Raw genomic sequence first — 12,775 nt, 5'->3', positions numbered from 1 at the left:
CGGAAGCCGCTGAAGGGGGCTCAGAGCCCCCCGTGAGGGCAGCGCTGCAGCCCACGCTGTGCCCGCTGCTGACGGGGAGCACAAAAACATCGTCATATCCTTAATCACCAGCGCTGCCGAGGAGAAGAACAGGGGCCAGGCTGGGGGAAGCTGGCGAAGAGGAGGAGGAAGGACTCCCTCAGGAGTATTGGAAAGGGGTCTCCATCCCCACAGCCCCTTCTCCACTCAGGCAATGCCCTGGCTCAGCTCTGCCCCGGTTGGGATGGCCATGGGTCCACTCCCAAGCAGGAACAGCCCCTTTCCCCACGGTCCCCTTCAAGAGATTTGCTCCCACCTCACCCCATGGCTGGTTGGCAGCCCCAAGGAAAAGCTTCCGAAACGCTTCGAGCCCCTGCAAGTCTTGGAATGGAGCATCCAGAAGAGCAGTCGCTGCTTTATGACCCTGTCCCAGAGTCCCAGCTCTGCTGTCCCACCCCTCCACGGCACAGGGAGCCGGCAGGGAAGATAACGGAGCTGGGGAGATGCTGCAGCCACGGCGACGAAAAGCAAAGGGAACATCTCAGGGAAAACCAAGGAGCTGGAGCATCACCTGCATCTGTTTTAGAAATGACTTTATTGCACTAAAAAGGGAAAGTCATCTGTAAACAAACATTCCATTCAGGTATTAATATATTATTATTATTATTAATTTTTTTTTTTCACTCCAAAAACGCATCATTAAATCCAGCCACACAAATATCAAAGCAGGAACAGTAAAAAAAAAGAGCTAGAAGAGAGGAAAGACCCAGCCAGGCCACAGTCCCAGCTCCCACGCTGCCCTCCCACCCATCACAGGAGCGGGGCAGCCACACGTCACTTAAATCCAGCAAAGCAGCTCTGGGACAGGCAGGGGGGACAGCACAAGCCCCCAGGTCCTTGGATCCCCACCAGGGCCAGCCCCAACCCAAGGAGTACCCCAGTGCCCTTCTCTCAGCATCCCCCCTCCCCAAATCCAAAGGCACACAGCTTCGCTATGGGAGATGCTTCACCCCCTCACCCCCCAATTTCTCATAGAGCACCAAAATCTTTTTACCCAACTCCTCTTCTCCCTCCTCTCACAGCCTGCTGGGTCTCCCCCATCATCTCCAACAATGTCTGGGTCCCACCAGCCCTTTACAGGTGCAGCATCCGTGGGGACCGCAGCATCCGTGGGGACCACAGCCTCCCTGGGGACCACAGCATCCTGGATGGAAGCATCCTGGAGACTGTGGCATCCCTGGGGGGGTGCCCACAGCATCCCTGGGGACCACAGCATCCTGGATGGAAGCATCCTGGACACTGTGGCATCCCTGGGGGGGTGCCCACAGCATCTCTGGGGACCGCAGCATCCTGGATGGAAGCATCCTGGACACTGTGGCATCCCTGGGAGGGGCCCACAGCATCCCTGGGGACCGCAGCATCCTGGATGGAAGCATCCTGGACACTGTGGCATCCCTGGGGGGGTGCCCACAGCATCTCTGGGGACTGTGACATCCTGGATGGAAGCATCCTGGAGACCGCGGCATCCCTGGATGGAGGGGGAACCGCAGCATCCCTGGCCAAGGGTGCAAGGTGTTGTCAGGCAGCAGCCAGCCAGGCATTGTTCTCATCCCACCCTGGATCTACCCAGAAGCAGGATATTTGCCACCAGCCCAAGGATGTGGCCTCTCTCCTCATCCCACCCTCCCCAGAACCCCCACGGTGAGCCATGGCATTCAGAGCGGGGCCGGGAGCATCACCCTTGTTGGGAGCATCACCCTTGTTGGGAGCATCACCCTTGTTGGGAGCAGTGGGAAGCCTCAGGTGAGAAATCCTCCCACGAAGGAGGAATGTGTCTACTCCTTACATCCTGCACGATTTTGTTTTCAGCCACAAGCTCAACAAAAACAGCCACGATCACCACAAATCCCCCCCACCCCCACCCCGCCCCGACATGCAAACACGGCGCTATCGAAACCATGCCTCGGGTACCTGAAACGTATTTACAGACAGAAGTAAAAACACACCGGGAAAAGATCAGCCTCGGATATAAATAGCCAACACTGAGATCTGCCATCTGCTGCAAAGGACAAGGAAGGAACATCAACTGCCACCGACAGAGGTTAACACAGAGGGACACGTGTGTGCGCGTGTGTCCACGCGTGCTGCAAAAGGCAAAGAGAGGAGCGCTGCGAATCCGGCTCCTTTCCGCAGCAACATGCAGAGCCCGATGCCATGGGGAACACCACACCAAGCAACAACAAGGAGTCTGCTTTAATCCATCGGCAGAAATGCCCTGGTTGGCATTTCCCCAGCTCCCAGCGCCTCCGAGTCGGTCAACTGGGACAGCAGGGATGGATGGGAGCACCCTGCTCCTAAAGGGAAAAGGCAGAGCCGGCGCAGCCTCTTCAGGGAGAAGAGTCTCGATGGGTTTTGTGAGTCCTCGTAGGACTCATCCGTCCCAGCCGGTGGGTGCAGCTGCTCACAAGCCCTCGAGCCCTGGAAGGTGACAGCGGGGCAGAGGGGACAGGAGCCTGTCTCCGTGCCCTAGGGACATCCCCAGTGCCAGCCAGGCCACCAGCACTCAAGGAGTGCAAACACATCACTGGGACAGAGGCCAGGAGCATCCGTGTGCCCAGGGCGAGGGGTGCCAGGACCCCCCCATGGCATCTCCCTCCCGCGGGCAGGGGATGGGCATGAGCAGCTCCTGGATTTGGGTAAATCCAAAGCCTCTAAGGCTCGGAGAGGAGTTTCCTGCAGGAGATCAGCAGCGGGGACACTGCTGGGGTGGGCAGAGGGGGGAGCCCCAGGAGGCTGCGGGTGTCAGACCAAGCCGACTTGCAGTGCCGCAGGGCTGAGAAGTGTCCAGAAAGGCCAAAAACCCACAAACCTGACTCATCTCCCGGGGTCATCTGCCTCAGCCCACTCTTGGATCGCTTCTGCAGTATTTTTTCTGCAGTTTCCAACACTGGAAACTTGTCTTTTGAATTAAAGCTGAGATCGATGCCACCACCCAACTCCAGCATCTGGGACTTAGAGAGGTGGCAGTAAGTACGCTCCGGAGATCTACCCACCTCCAACCTTCATGCTGGAGACCACAGGCACCAGGGAGGGAAGAGCCCAGTAGGTGACATCCATCCTTCCCGCTGGCTCCCTGCTCTCCAGGAGACACAGCCCCAGGAGGGAGCAGGGAGGGAGCGCAGAGGGGCAGCTGCCAGCCCTGCCTGTCCCACCAGAGTAGGGCTGATGCGGGCAGAGCCCCACGGCAGCACCGACCCTGGAGACCCCCACGCTCCACCAGGGCCCCATCCCTCCTCCAAAGGGCCCTTCCAAACCCTCCTGCAGCGAGGCTGGGGGACAGGACCACCATCCCCACATCCCCCCAGCCCTACAGGCAGGACAGGAGGGTGGTGAGTGGCAGCTCCTTCTCCCCCAGCAGCGTGTCCCGCTTAAGGCTGCTGCCCTTGTTGACCACCTTGAGCTTCAGGGACATCTTCCTGGCATGGCCGAGGCCCAGCCCGTCAAAGAAGAAGTCCTCGTTGAAGACAGGGTTGCGGCTGTTCTTGACGATGGTGCTGCGCTGCTTCTGCAGCTTCCCGGGATTGAGGCACAGCGAGACGCAGCAGTTGATGCTGCGCGGGTCAACGAGGACATCATAGAGGTCCTCAGCGGAGATGAGCCGCACGCGCAGCCGCGCGTTGGAAGGGTCGTACTCGGCGGCCAAGCGCAGGTTTCCACCCCGGCTGAGCCGTAGGCTGTGCTCCCGGTGGCGGCCGGTGGGCAGGTCCAGGGGCAGTAGGGCGCTGGGGGGGTGTCCCCCGGCTGGAGCACTCCGGGAGCGACGCTGAGCGCTGGGGCTGGTGTCAGCCGAGCTGTCGTCGGTGGAGAGCGAGCTGTTGCGAGCTACCGACTGCTTGAGCTTGATGACCTTGGACTGGCTCTCCTGGCTGAAGATCTTCAACAGGGAGACGGAGCGGGAGAGCAGCGGCGAGCCGAAGGGCGAGGACTCAGCCGAGGAGCACGTGTCGCTCTCGCCGCCGCTGAAGTAGCGGCCGGGATGCATGAGGGCTGCGCCCAAGTCAACGGGCGTCCGGGGTCTGCTCTCACCGTTGAGCTTCCCTCGGCGCTGGGCGCTGGGCGAGGTGGCCGGCGAGGGGCAGAGGCTGCTGTGCTCGCTGTGGAAGAGCGACTCTTTGCGTCGCGTGTGGGGGCTCTCCACCAGCGTGGCGAAGCCATAGGAGGTTTGAGCTTTGGGCACGTAGGGTAGGGACATGGCCGTCTGCGCCTGCGGGTCTGCGTTGGTGCCAAAGCCACCCTCAGCCGTCCAGTCCTCGGCGCTCTCGATCTGGATGATGTGCCGGCTGGCTGCCCGCGCCCGGGATCGGCTGGATGGACGGGGGCTGCGGGGAGCTTTGCGCCCAGCCAGGTCCTGCTCCGAGGCCGAGGGACCCAGCGTGGGGGTTGCGGGGGTCTCGGGACCCTCAGCCTCTGCAGGTGCTGCGCTCAGCTTGGGTGGGATGAAGAAGTCGGGGATCTTGTCTGGGGTGAGGACGTTGCTGTAGCGAGACCCCCGCGGGGACTCCTCCGTCCCCGCAGCCCGGGAGCCACCGTTCTCTGCCACGCCACGCAGCCGCTCCAGGAGCCACATGGTGACACCAGTGCGGGGCTGGAAGAGACCGAGGGACAACAATGTCACCGAGGACCGGGCAATGGCAGGGACTCACCGGGGCTGTCAGGCTGCAGTGTGAACAGTGGCACCGGGACATGGGGACTGGCCAGCCCAGGGGGACAGGGACAAGGATGGGAGGGAACCGGTTGTGCTGAGGAACATGGGGATCCACCAACCCAGGGGAGATGGGGACAAGGATGGGAGGAAACCGGTCACACAGGGATCTGCCAGCCCAGGGACAAGGATGGGAGGAAACTGGCTTCACTGTGGGACAAGGAGGCAAGGATGGGAGGGAACCGGTTGCACTAAGGGACATTGGGATCCACCAGCCCATGGGGGATGGGGGCAAGGATGGGAGGAAACCAGTTGCGCCAAGGGATGTGGGGATCCACCAACCTAGGGGGATGGAGACAAGGATAGAAGGGAACCGGTTGCCCTGAGGAATATGGGGATCCACCAGCCCAGGAGAGATGGGGACAAGGATGGGAGGAAGCCGGCTGCACTGCGGGACAAGGAGACAAGGATGGGAGGGAACCGGTTGCACTAAGGGACATTGGGATCCACCAACCCATGGGGAATGGGGGCAAGGATGGGAGGAAACCAGTTGTGCCAAGGGATGTGGGGATCCATCAGCCCAGGGGGACAGGGACCAGGATGGGAGGGAACCGGTTGCGCTGAGGAATATGGGGATCCACCAGCCCAGGGGAGATGGAGACAAGGATGGGAGGAAACTGGTCACACAGGGATCCGCCAGCCCAGGGACAAGGACGGGAGGAACCAGCTGCACTGTGGGACAAGGAGACAAGGATGGGAGGGAACCGGTTATGCTGAGGGACATAGGGATCCACCAGCCCATGGGGGATGGGGGCAAGGATGAGAGGAAACCAGTTGCGTCAAGGGATGTGAGGATCCACCAACCCAGGGGGATGGGGACGAGGATGGAAGGGAACCGGTTGCGCTGAGGAACATGGGGATCCACCAACCCAGGGGAGATGGGGACAAGGATGGGAGGAACCGGCTGCACTGTGGGACAAGGAGACAAGGATGGGAGGGAACCGGTTGCGCAAAGGGATGTGGGGATCCACCAACCTAGGGGAGATGGGGACAAGGATGGGAGGAAACCGGTCACACAGGGATCCGTCAGCCCAGGGACAAGGGGACGGGGATGGGAACGAACAGGTTGCGCTGCGGAACAAGGATGGGAGAAAACTGGCCGCGCTGTGGAACAGGGGACCGGGATGGGAGAGGGGATGGAGAAAAGAATGAGAGGGAAGTGGCCTCGCCGAGGGACACGGGGAGCAGGGTGGGAGGAAAAGAGTTGCACTGAGGGACGCGAGGATCTGCCAGCGCGGAGGGACCGGGACCCGAGGGACGGGATCGGAGCGGAGAACGGGACGGGAGGAGAGGGGAGCGGAGAACGGGACGGGACGGGAGGAGAACGGAGCGGAGGACGGGAGGAGAACGGAGCGGAGGACGGGAGGAGAACGGAGCGGAGGACGGGAGGAGAACGGAGCGGAGGACGGGACGGGACGGGATGGGAGGAGAAGGGACGGGACGGGAGGAGAAGGGAGCGGAGGACGGGAGAGGAGAATGGGATGGAAAGGGACGGGAGGGGACAGGAGCGGAGAACGGGACGGGAGCGAAGAACGGGATGGAACGGGGCGGGATGGGGTGGGAGCGGAGAACGGGACGGAAGCTGGGGATGGGAGGAAAGGAAGGAAACGGGGCGGGAGGAGCCGCGACGGGACGAACCGGAGCCACCGGAGCCGCCGCAGCCGGAGCGGAGCCGCCGCCGCCGCAGCCCGGGTGGGGCGGGCGCCGCTTTTATAGGGCGGCAGCTCCGCTCCTTCCCCGCCGCCGCCGTAATCCTCCGAGCGCCGCGCCCCCGCATTTCCCCGCCCCGGGGTGCTGATGCTCGGGGGGATAACGGGGAGCCGGGACACCCGGAGGGACCCGCGAGAGGCTGGGATGGCACCGGGAGCGCAGCATCCCTGAGCCGGCAGCGGGGAGCAGAGCCAACTGGGTCCCCCAAAAGCCCCCCATCCTAAGGGAGATCGGAGGCTGAGGATGGCAGGATGAAACCGGTGTCCCCCCGCCACCCCGGGTGCATCCCGCTCTCCCCTCTGAGCTCTTGAGCTCATCAAAGCGCTGAACAAAGCCAACAGCACTCCAAGGCGGCTTGGAGCTCGAGGACCCGTTGAGTGCATGAAGTGGTTCGATATCGTGGCTGGAGGAGAGGGAGGAGGCGGTGGCAGATGTCACACAGCTCACCTGCTCCTGGCAGGACAGCGCTGGGACAGGATACGGCCCAAGAGATGCTGGGAGCACCAGGGCAAAACATCAAGAGGATCCGGAGCATCAGTGCAGGCCCCGGTGCCGGGAGGGAGGCACGAGACTCTCAGACCAAGGTGAGCAACCCTGGCACTGCGTGGGTTTATAGCCTTGGGGACGGGGATGCACGGAGCAGGATAAAGAGGGGACCAGATGTTCCTCCCTGGAGCCACAAATGGGGGACCAGTGGCTGTTCCTCCCTGGTGGCACAAATGGGGGACCGGCAGATGTTGCTCCCTGGTGGCACAAACCGGGGGACCAGCAGCTCTTGATCCCTGGTGGCACAAACTATGGGACCAGCAGCTCTTCCTCCCTGGTGGCACAAACCGGGGGACCAGCAGCTCTTCCTCCCTGGTGGCACAAACTATGGGACCAGCAGCTCTTCATCCCTAGGGGCACAAACTGGTGGACCAGCAGCTCTTGATCCCTGGTGGCACAAACCGGGGGACCAGCAGCTCTTGATCCCTGGTGGCACAAACTATGGGACCAGCGGCTCTTGATCCCTGGTGGCACAAACTGGGGGACCAGCGGCTCTTCCTCCCTGGTGGCACAAACTATGGGACCAGCGGCTCTTCCTCCCTGGTGGCACAAACTATGGGACCAGCGGCTCTTGATCCCTGGTGACACAAACTGGGGGACCAGTAGCTCTTCCTCCCTGGTGGCACAATCTATGGGACCAGCAGCTCATCCTCTGTGGCTGCTGCCCTGTGGATGCTGTCAGGCTACAGGGAAGGCAGCATCACCATCCCACAGCAGAGCAAGGCTGGGAATAATGACCAGGAATGACAGCCTGGCACAGTGAGCTCCTTCCGCAGGGGCTGCTGCAGCCTGGCAGCAAGTGCGAGAGGTGAGAAATCTCGTCTCTCTCCGCATCCTGATTCTAAGCTGATAAAAAGACACAGCCAGCTCTGTGGAGCCAGACGGAGGGCCAGCAGGCGGCTCTGCCAGCACCTGGGAAATGTGGTAGCGGAGAAGGTCTGGTGGAACAACCCTTCTGTCTCTGGAAGCGGGTTGTCCTCCCATCTCCCTGCACCTCCAGGTTTGCCCCATGCCCCCCTCTCCCGCTGTGCCCAGACCTCTCCCGGCAGCAAGCAGGTGCTCCTTGGCAGGATGAGTGCTCTGGTTTAGACTTTCTTGGCTGTTCCCAGTGGGGAACAGCAGCTCAGGTCAACTGCAGCCCCTTGCTGGCAGCAGGGCCCTCGCTGGCACAGGAGCAGACTTGGGAAAAGCTTTTGAGATCCTTCAAACTGGGTGTGTGGGGAGCAGGAGCCACACACACCAGGGATCGGGGCAGCGATGTCTCGGAGGCAGTGGTGGGGAAGGGGAGCAGCAGCATCCTGGCCAGACCCTGCACTCTTCGCTGCAGGGCGCTGAGTCCTGGGTCCTGCAGGAGGGAAAGAAGGTAGATCATGGAATTAGAGAATGCTTTGGGTTGGAAAGGACCTTTACAGCTCATTTAATCCACCCCACCCCCCTACAAGAGCAGGGACATCTTTAAGCAGATCAGGTTGCTCAGCTCCCCATCCAACCTGACCTTGAGGGTTTCCAGGGATGGAGCCTCCACTGCCTCCCTGGGCAACCGCTTCCTGTGTTTCACCACCCTCCTGTGTAAAAAAAAACCTCTTCCTTCTCTCCAGTCTAAACCTCCCCTCCCTTAGTTTGAAACCATGAAGCCTAGGAGAGGAGTTCAGGGCTCACGGGGAAGAGGAGGCTGGTAAACAAAGGGCTGATGTTTGCCTTTCCTTCACCTCGCCCAACCGTTGGTAAACAAGGTGCAGAAATGGTTGAGTTCCCTTGAGATAACAAAGAGTGCTGGAGCTGGGCCAGCTCCTGCCCGCTGTGCCTCTGGGGCTCGGAGGTGGCTGCGCTGAGTTTGTCAGGGCTCAGCTCCGAGCAGGGCTTGTAAGTTTGAAGAGAAGAAGAGCTGCAGTGGTTGGACAGAGATGCTGAGGTCCAGTTCCCAGTGAAAGGATAGGCAGGAGGGATCCCACGCTCACAGCAGGAGCTGGCGGAGCCACTGGTGTCTTTGGCATCTCCGAGACATGAGCTGGGCTTGGGACATCCCTTCCCAGCAGGACAGGCAGGGAGCACAGCCAGGGCTGCTAGAGACCAGGGCTCAGCTGCTGCCACTGTCACCGCCGCAGCCACAGGAGCTGCCAGACCCGGAACAGAACCAGGCAGAGAACAAACATTCACAAAGCCAGCAAGAAAACAAGGTTTTCACGGCCTCCAAAACAGGCTCTGTGCCCTCGCCCAGCACCCAGCAGCGTGGAACCCTTTCCTTGCCTGCCTGCCCCTCATCTAGGGCTTTCCATGGATCCTGGCAGCACAGGATGCCAGGAAGGGGCAGCTCTTGGGGCTCCAGAGCCACGTCCCCAGGCAGCGTGATGGGAATCCAGGCAAGGGCTTCCAGGCAAGGAATAGTTGGACTCAACGATCCAGTGGGTCCTTTCCAACCCGGTGATTATATAAGGACTGGGCAAAACGGATGAGGGTCCCTCGTGCGGGGCTGGAGGCTGCTGGAGGCGTGCGATGCCTGGCAGGGTCTGGGCACAGCACCAGGGGCAGGTGACATGGGGCTGGGGACACTGGTGGGACTGGGGATACTGGTGGGACTGGGGATGCTGGTGGGGGTTGGGGTGTGGCTGGGGATACTGGTGGGACTGGGGATGCTGGTGGGGCTTGGGATGTGGCTGGGGATACTGGTGGGACTGGGGATGCTGGTGGGGGTTGGGGTGTGGCTGGGGATACTGGTGGGACTGGGGATGCTGGTGGGGGTTGGGATGTGACTGGGGATACTGGTGGGACTGGGGATGCTGGTGGGGGTTGGGGTGTGACTGGGGATACTGGTGGGACTGGGGATGCTGGTGGGGGTTGGGGTGTGACTGGGGATACTGGTGGGACTGGGGATGCTGGTGGGGGTTGGGATGTGACTGGGGATACTGGTGGGACTGGGGATGCTGGTGGGGGTTGGGGTGTGACTGGGGATACTGGTGGGACTGGGGATGCTGGTGGGGGTTGGTGTGTGGCTGGGGATACTGGTGGGACTGGGGATGCTGGTGGGGGTTGGTGTGTGGCTGGGGATACTGGTGGGACTGGGGATGCTGGTGGGGGTTGGGATGTGGCTGGGGATACTGGTGGGACTGGGGATGCTGGTGGGGGTTGGGATGTGACTGGGGATACTGGTGGGACTGGGGATGCTGGTGGGGGTTGGGGTGTGACTGGGGATACTGGTGGGACTGGGGATGCTGGTGGGGGTTGGTGTGTGGCTGGGGATACTGGTGGGACTGGGGATGCTGGTGGGGGTTGGGGTGTGACTGGGGATACTGGTGGGACTGGGGATGCTGGTGGGGTTGGGGTGTGGCTGGGGATACTGGTGGGACTGGGGATGCTCGTGGGGCTTGGGGTAGAATCATAGAATAGTTTGGGTTGGAAAGGACCTTAGAGATCATCCAGTTCCAACACCCCTGCCATGGGCAGGGACTCTCCCCACTCTCCCAAGCCCCATCCAGCCTGGTCTTGAACAGCTCCAGGGTTTGGCTGGGGACACTGGTGAGGCTGGGGATGCTGGCAGGACTGGAGACGTGGCTGGAGACACTGGGAGGGCTGGGGATACTGGTGGTGCTGGGGACACCGGTAGGGCTGGGGACATGACTGGCAGAGCTGGGGACACTGCCAGGACTGAGGACACAGCTGGTGGCGCTGGCAGCATGCTACCACCTGCTGGAAGCTGGGAAGGAGAGAACCCTGTGAGGGGAAGGGGATGGCTCCAGGACCCCCAGAGTCGTGGGGCACAGGCTGAGGCCCCTCAGGGCTGGAGAGCTGCACACATCTCTTCTCCAGCTTGTTATCTCCATGAAACTTCCTGAGAGCCAATGTCAGAGATGCTCATCCCTCTGCCGGAAAACTGAGCTGGGCGGCGTTTGTTATCTGCACGCCTGGAGACGGACAGAGGGACGGTTGGTCAGGGAGATCCCCAAGGCCCTGGGAGAGCAAGGGGACCACATCCCTCTGCAGTCGCTCTTACGTGGCCTTCAAACCTCCCCAAAACACTTCACCCTCCCCACCATCACACGGGCTGAAGGAGCAGAGCAGCGCTGAGAAACGAGTTGCTCTCTCTTTCAGCCCAGTGTTAACTCTGGAGCCTACTGACTGCTACTTCAAACAACCAACAGCCACCAGTGGTTTCAGCACATGCGCTGCTATCTGCTTCATTCTACCATCATGGAATGGTTTGGGTTGAAAGGGACCCCAAAGCCCATCCAGTTCCATCCCCTGCCATGGGCAGGGAAAACTCCCACTGGATCAGGGGCTCCAAGCCCCATCCAACCTGGCCTTGAACCCCTCCAGGGATGGGGCAACCACAACTTCCCTGGACAACCTGTGCCAGGGCCTCATGGTGAAGAAATTCTTCCTTATGTCCAGTCTAAATCTGCCCCTCTCCAGTTTACACCCATTACCCCTCATCCCATCACTACAAACCTTTATGAACAGCCCCTCCCCAGCTTTCTTGTAGCCCCTTCAGGTTCTGGAAGGTTGTCTGAGCTCTCACTGCCTTTTTCTGCCTCTGCTGTTGAGGGAACGGTGCAATCACCTTTGCGGATGCATTACTACACGGCAAAAAATAGCAGCTGAGAGAGAGAAACACCGCATCCCCGGAGGTATTCAACTATCAATGGAAAATTACACGTGGTACTGGGCTTTTTTTAGGGGCTTATTTTATCCATTGACTCAGCTGGCAGCAGGGCAGAGCTGAGGGGGACCGGGGGCCACCACCCGGGCAGGGCGAGCAGAGGGGACCTAATCAGAGGATGTCCTGAGTTGGAAGGGACCCATAAGGATCATCGAATCCAACTCCTGTCCCTGCACAGGACACTCCAGCATTCACACCGTGGGGCTGAGGGTGATGGCCAAACGCTTCTGGAATATTGTCAGGTTTGGTGCTGTGACTGCTTCCCTGGGAGCCGTTCCAGTGCTCCACCATCCTCTGGGTGAGGAACCTCTTGCTAACGTCCAACTTAACCCTGTCCTGGTGCATCTTCTGCCACTCCCTCAGGTCCAGAGAGAAGAGCTCAGCGCCTGCTCCTCTTCCTCCCCATGCAAAGAAGGTACAGACTGTGATGAGTCCCCTCTCAGTCTCCTCCAGGCTGAACAGATCCAGTGACTCCAGCTGCTCCTCACACGGCTTCTCCTCTAAACCCTTCACCAACTCCGTGCCCTCCTCTGGATACTCTCCAGTAGCTTTAGACCCTTCCTACACCAAAACTGCACCCCGTGCTCGAGGTGGGTCCACCTCAGCGCAGAGCAGAGCGGGACAATCCCCTGGAAAAACCCTGGAGCCAACCAGTGCCGGGGGCTGATACCATCCTCACCAGGAGGCTGCTGCCCACCCAGTCCACGTGCCCGGTGCTCCGCAGCCCCACCACGCTGCTGGCACAGAGATCCTCTCACCATCAGGCTCCAGCAGCACCAGGGCAGCTTCTTCTCACCTCCATCAATTCCAGCCGAGAACGTTTTCTACCTGCCAGCCACACCACCAGGAGCCACAGCCGAGCCCACCGCAGGGCTCTCACTCCGCCAGCCGCCGCGTTCGTGAATGGGTGAGGAACAGCAGCTCAGGTCCAGGCTGCTCGGTGCCAGCCTGGCCGAGGCAGGAGCCAGATGAAGCCTCACCAAGGGGCTCAGAGGAGAGCGGCCACATCCTGGCAGAGGTGGGAAGTGAGCCCACAAGGAGCGGGAGCAGGTGGACAGGCTGTGTGCAAGGAGGAGAAGCCATGC

General features: G+C 61.0%; 1 protein-coding gene across 1 annotated transcript; it reads right to left on the bottom strand.

Moving 5' to 3' along the window:
• Nucleotides 1–1,950: 1,950 nt before the first annotated feature.
• On the bottom strand, nt 1,951–7,060 carry C2CD4C (C2 calcium dependent domain containing 4C). The gene is made up of 2 exons (XM_054050004.1): nt 6,419–7,060; nt 1,951–4,663 (listed from the first exon to the last, which is right to left on the bottom strand). The coding sequence occupies exon 2, from the start codon at nt 4,643–4,645 to the stop codon at nt 3,386–3,388; it is 1,260 nt and encodes a 419-aa protein (XP_053905979.1). The 5' UTR covers nt 4,646–4,663; nt 6,419–7,060; the 3' UTR covers nt 1,951–3,385.
• Between the last annotated feature and the right edge of the window lie 5,715 nt (nt 7,061–12,775).

The sequence above is a fragment of the Cuculus canorus genome, chromosome 27 (genome assembly GCF_017976375.1).
Source record: "Cuculus canorus isolate bCucCan1 chromosome 27, bCucCan1.pri, whole genome shotgun sequence".
Taxonomy (NCBI): domain Eukaryota; kingdom Metazoa; phylum Chordata; class Aves; order Cuculiformes; family Cuculidae; genus Cuculus; species Cuculus canorus.
This window is presented reverse-complemented; position numbering and strand designations above follow the sequence as displayed.

Coding starts and splice junctions, on each gene's coding strand:
- C2CD4C (XM_054050004.1), bottom strand. CDS start 4,645: ATGTGGCTCCTGGAGCGGCTGCGTGGCGTGGCAGAGAACGGTGGCTCC.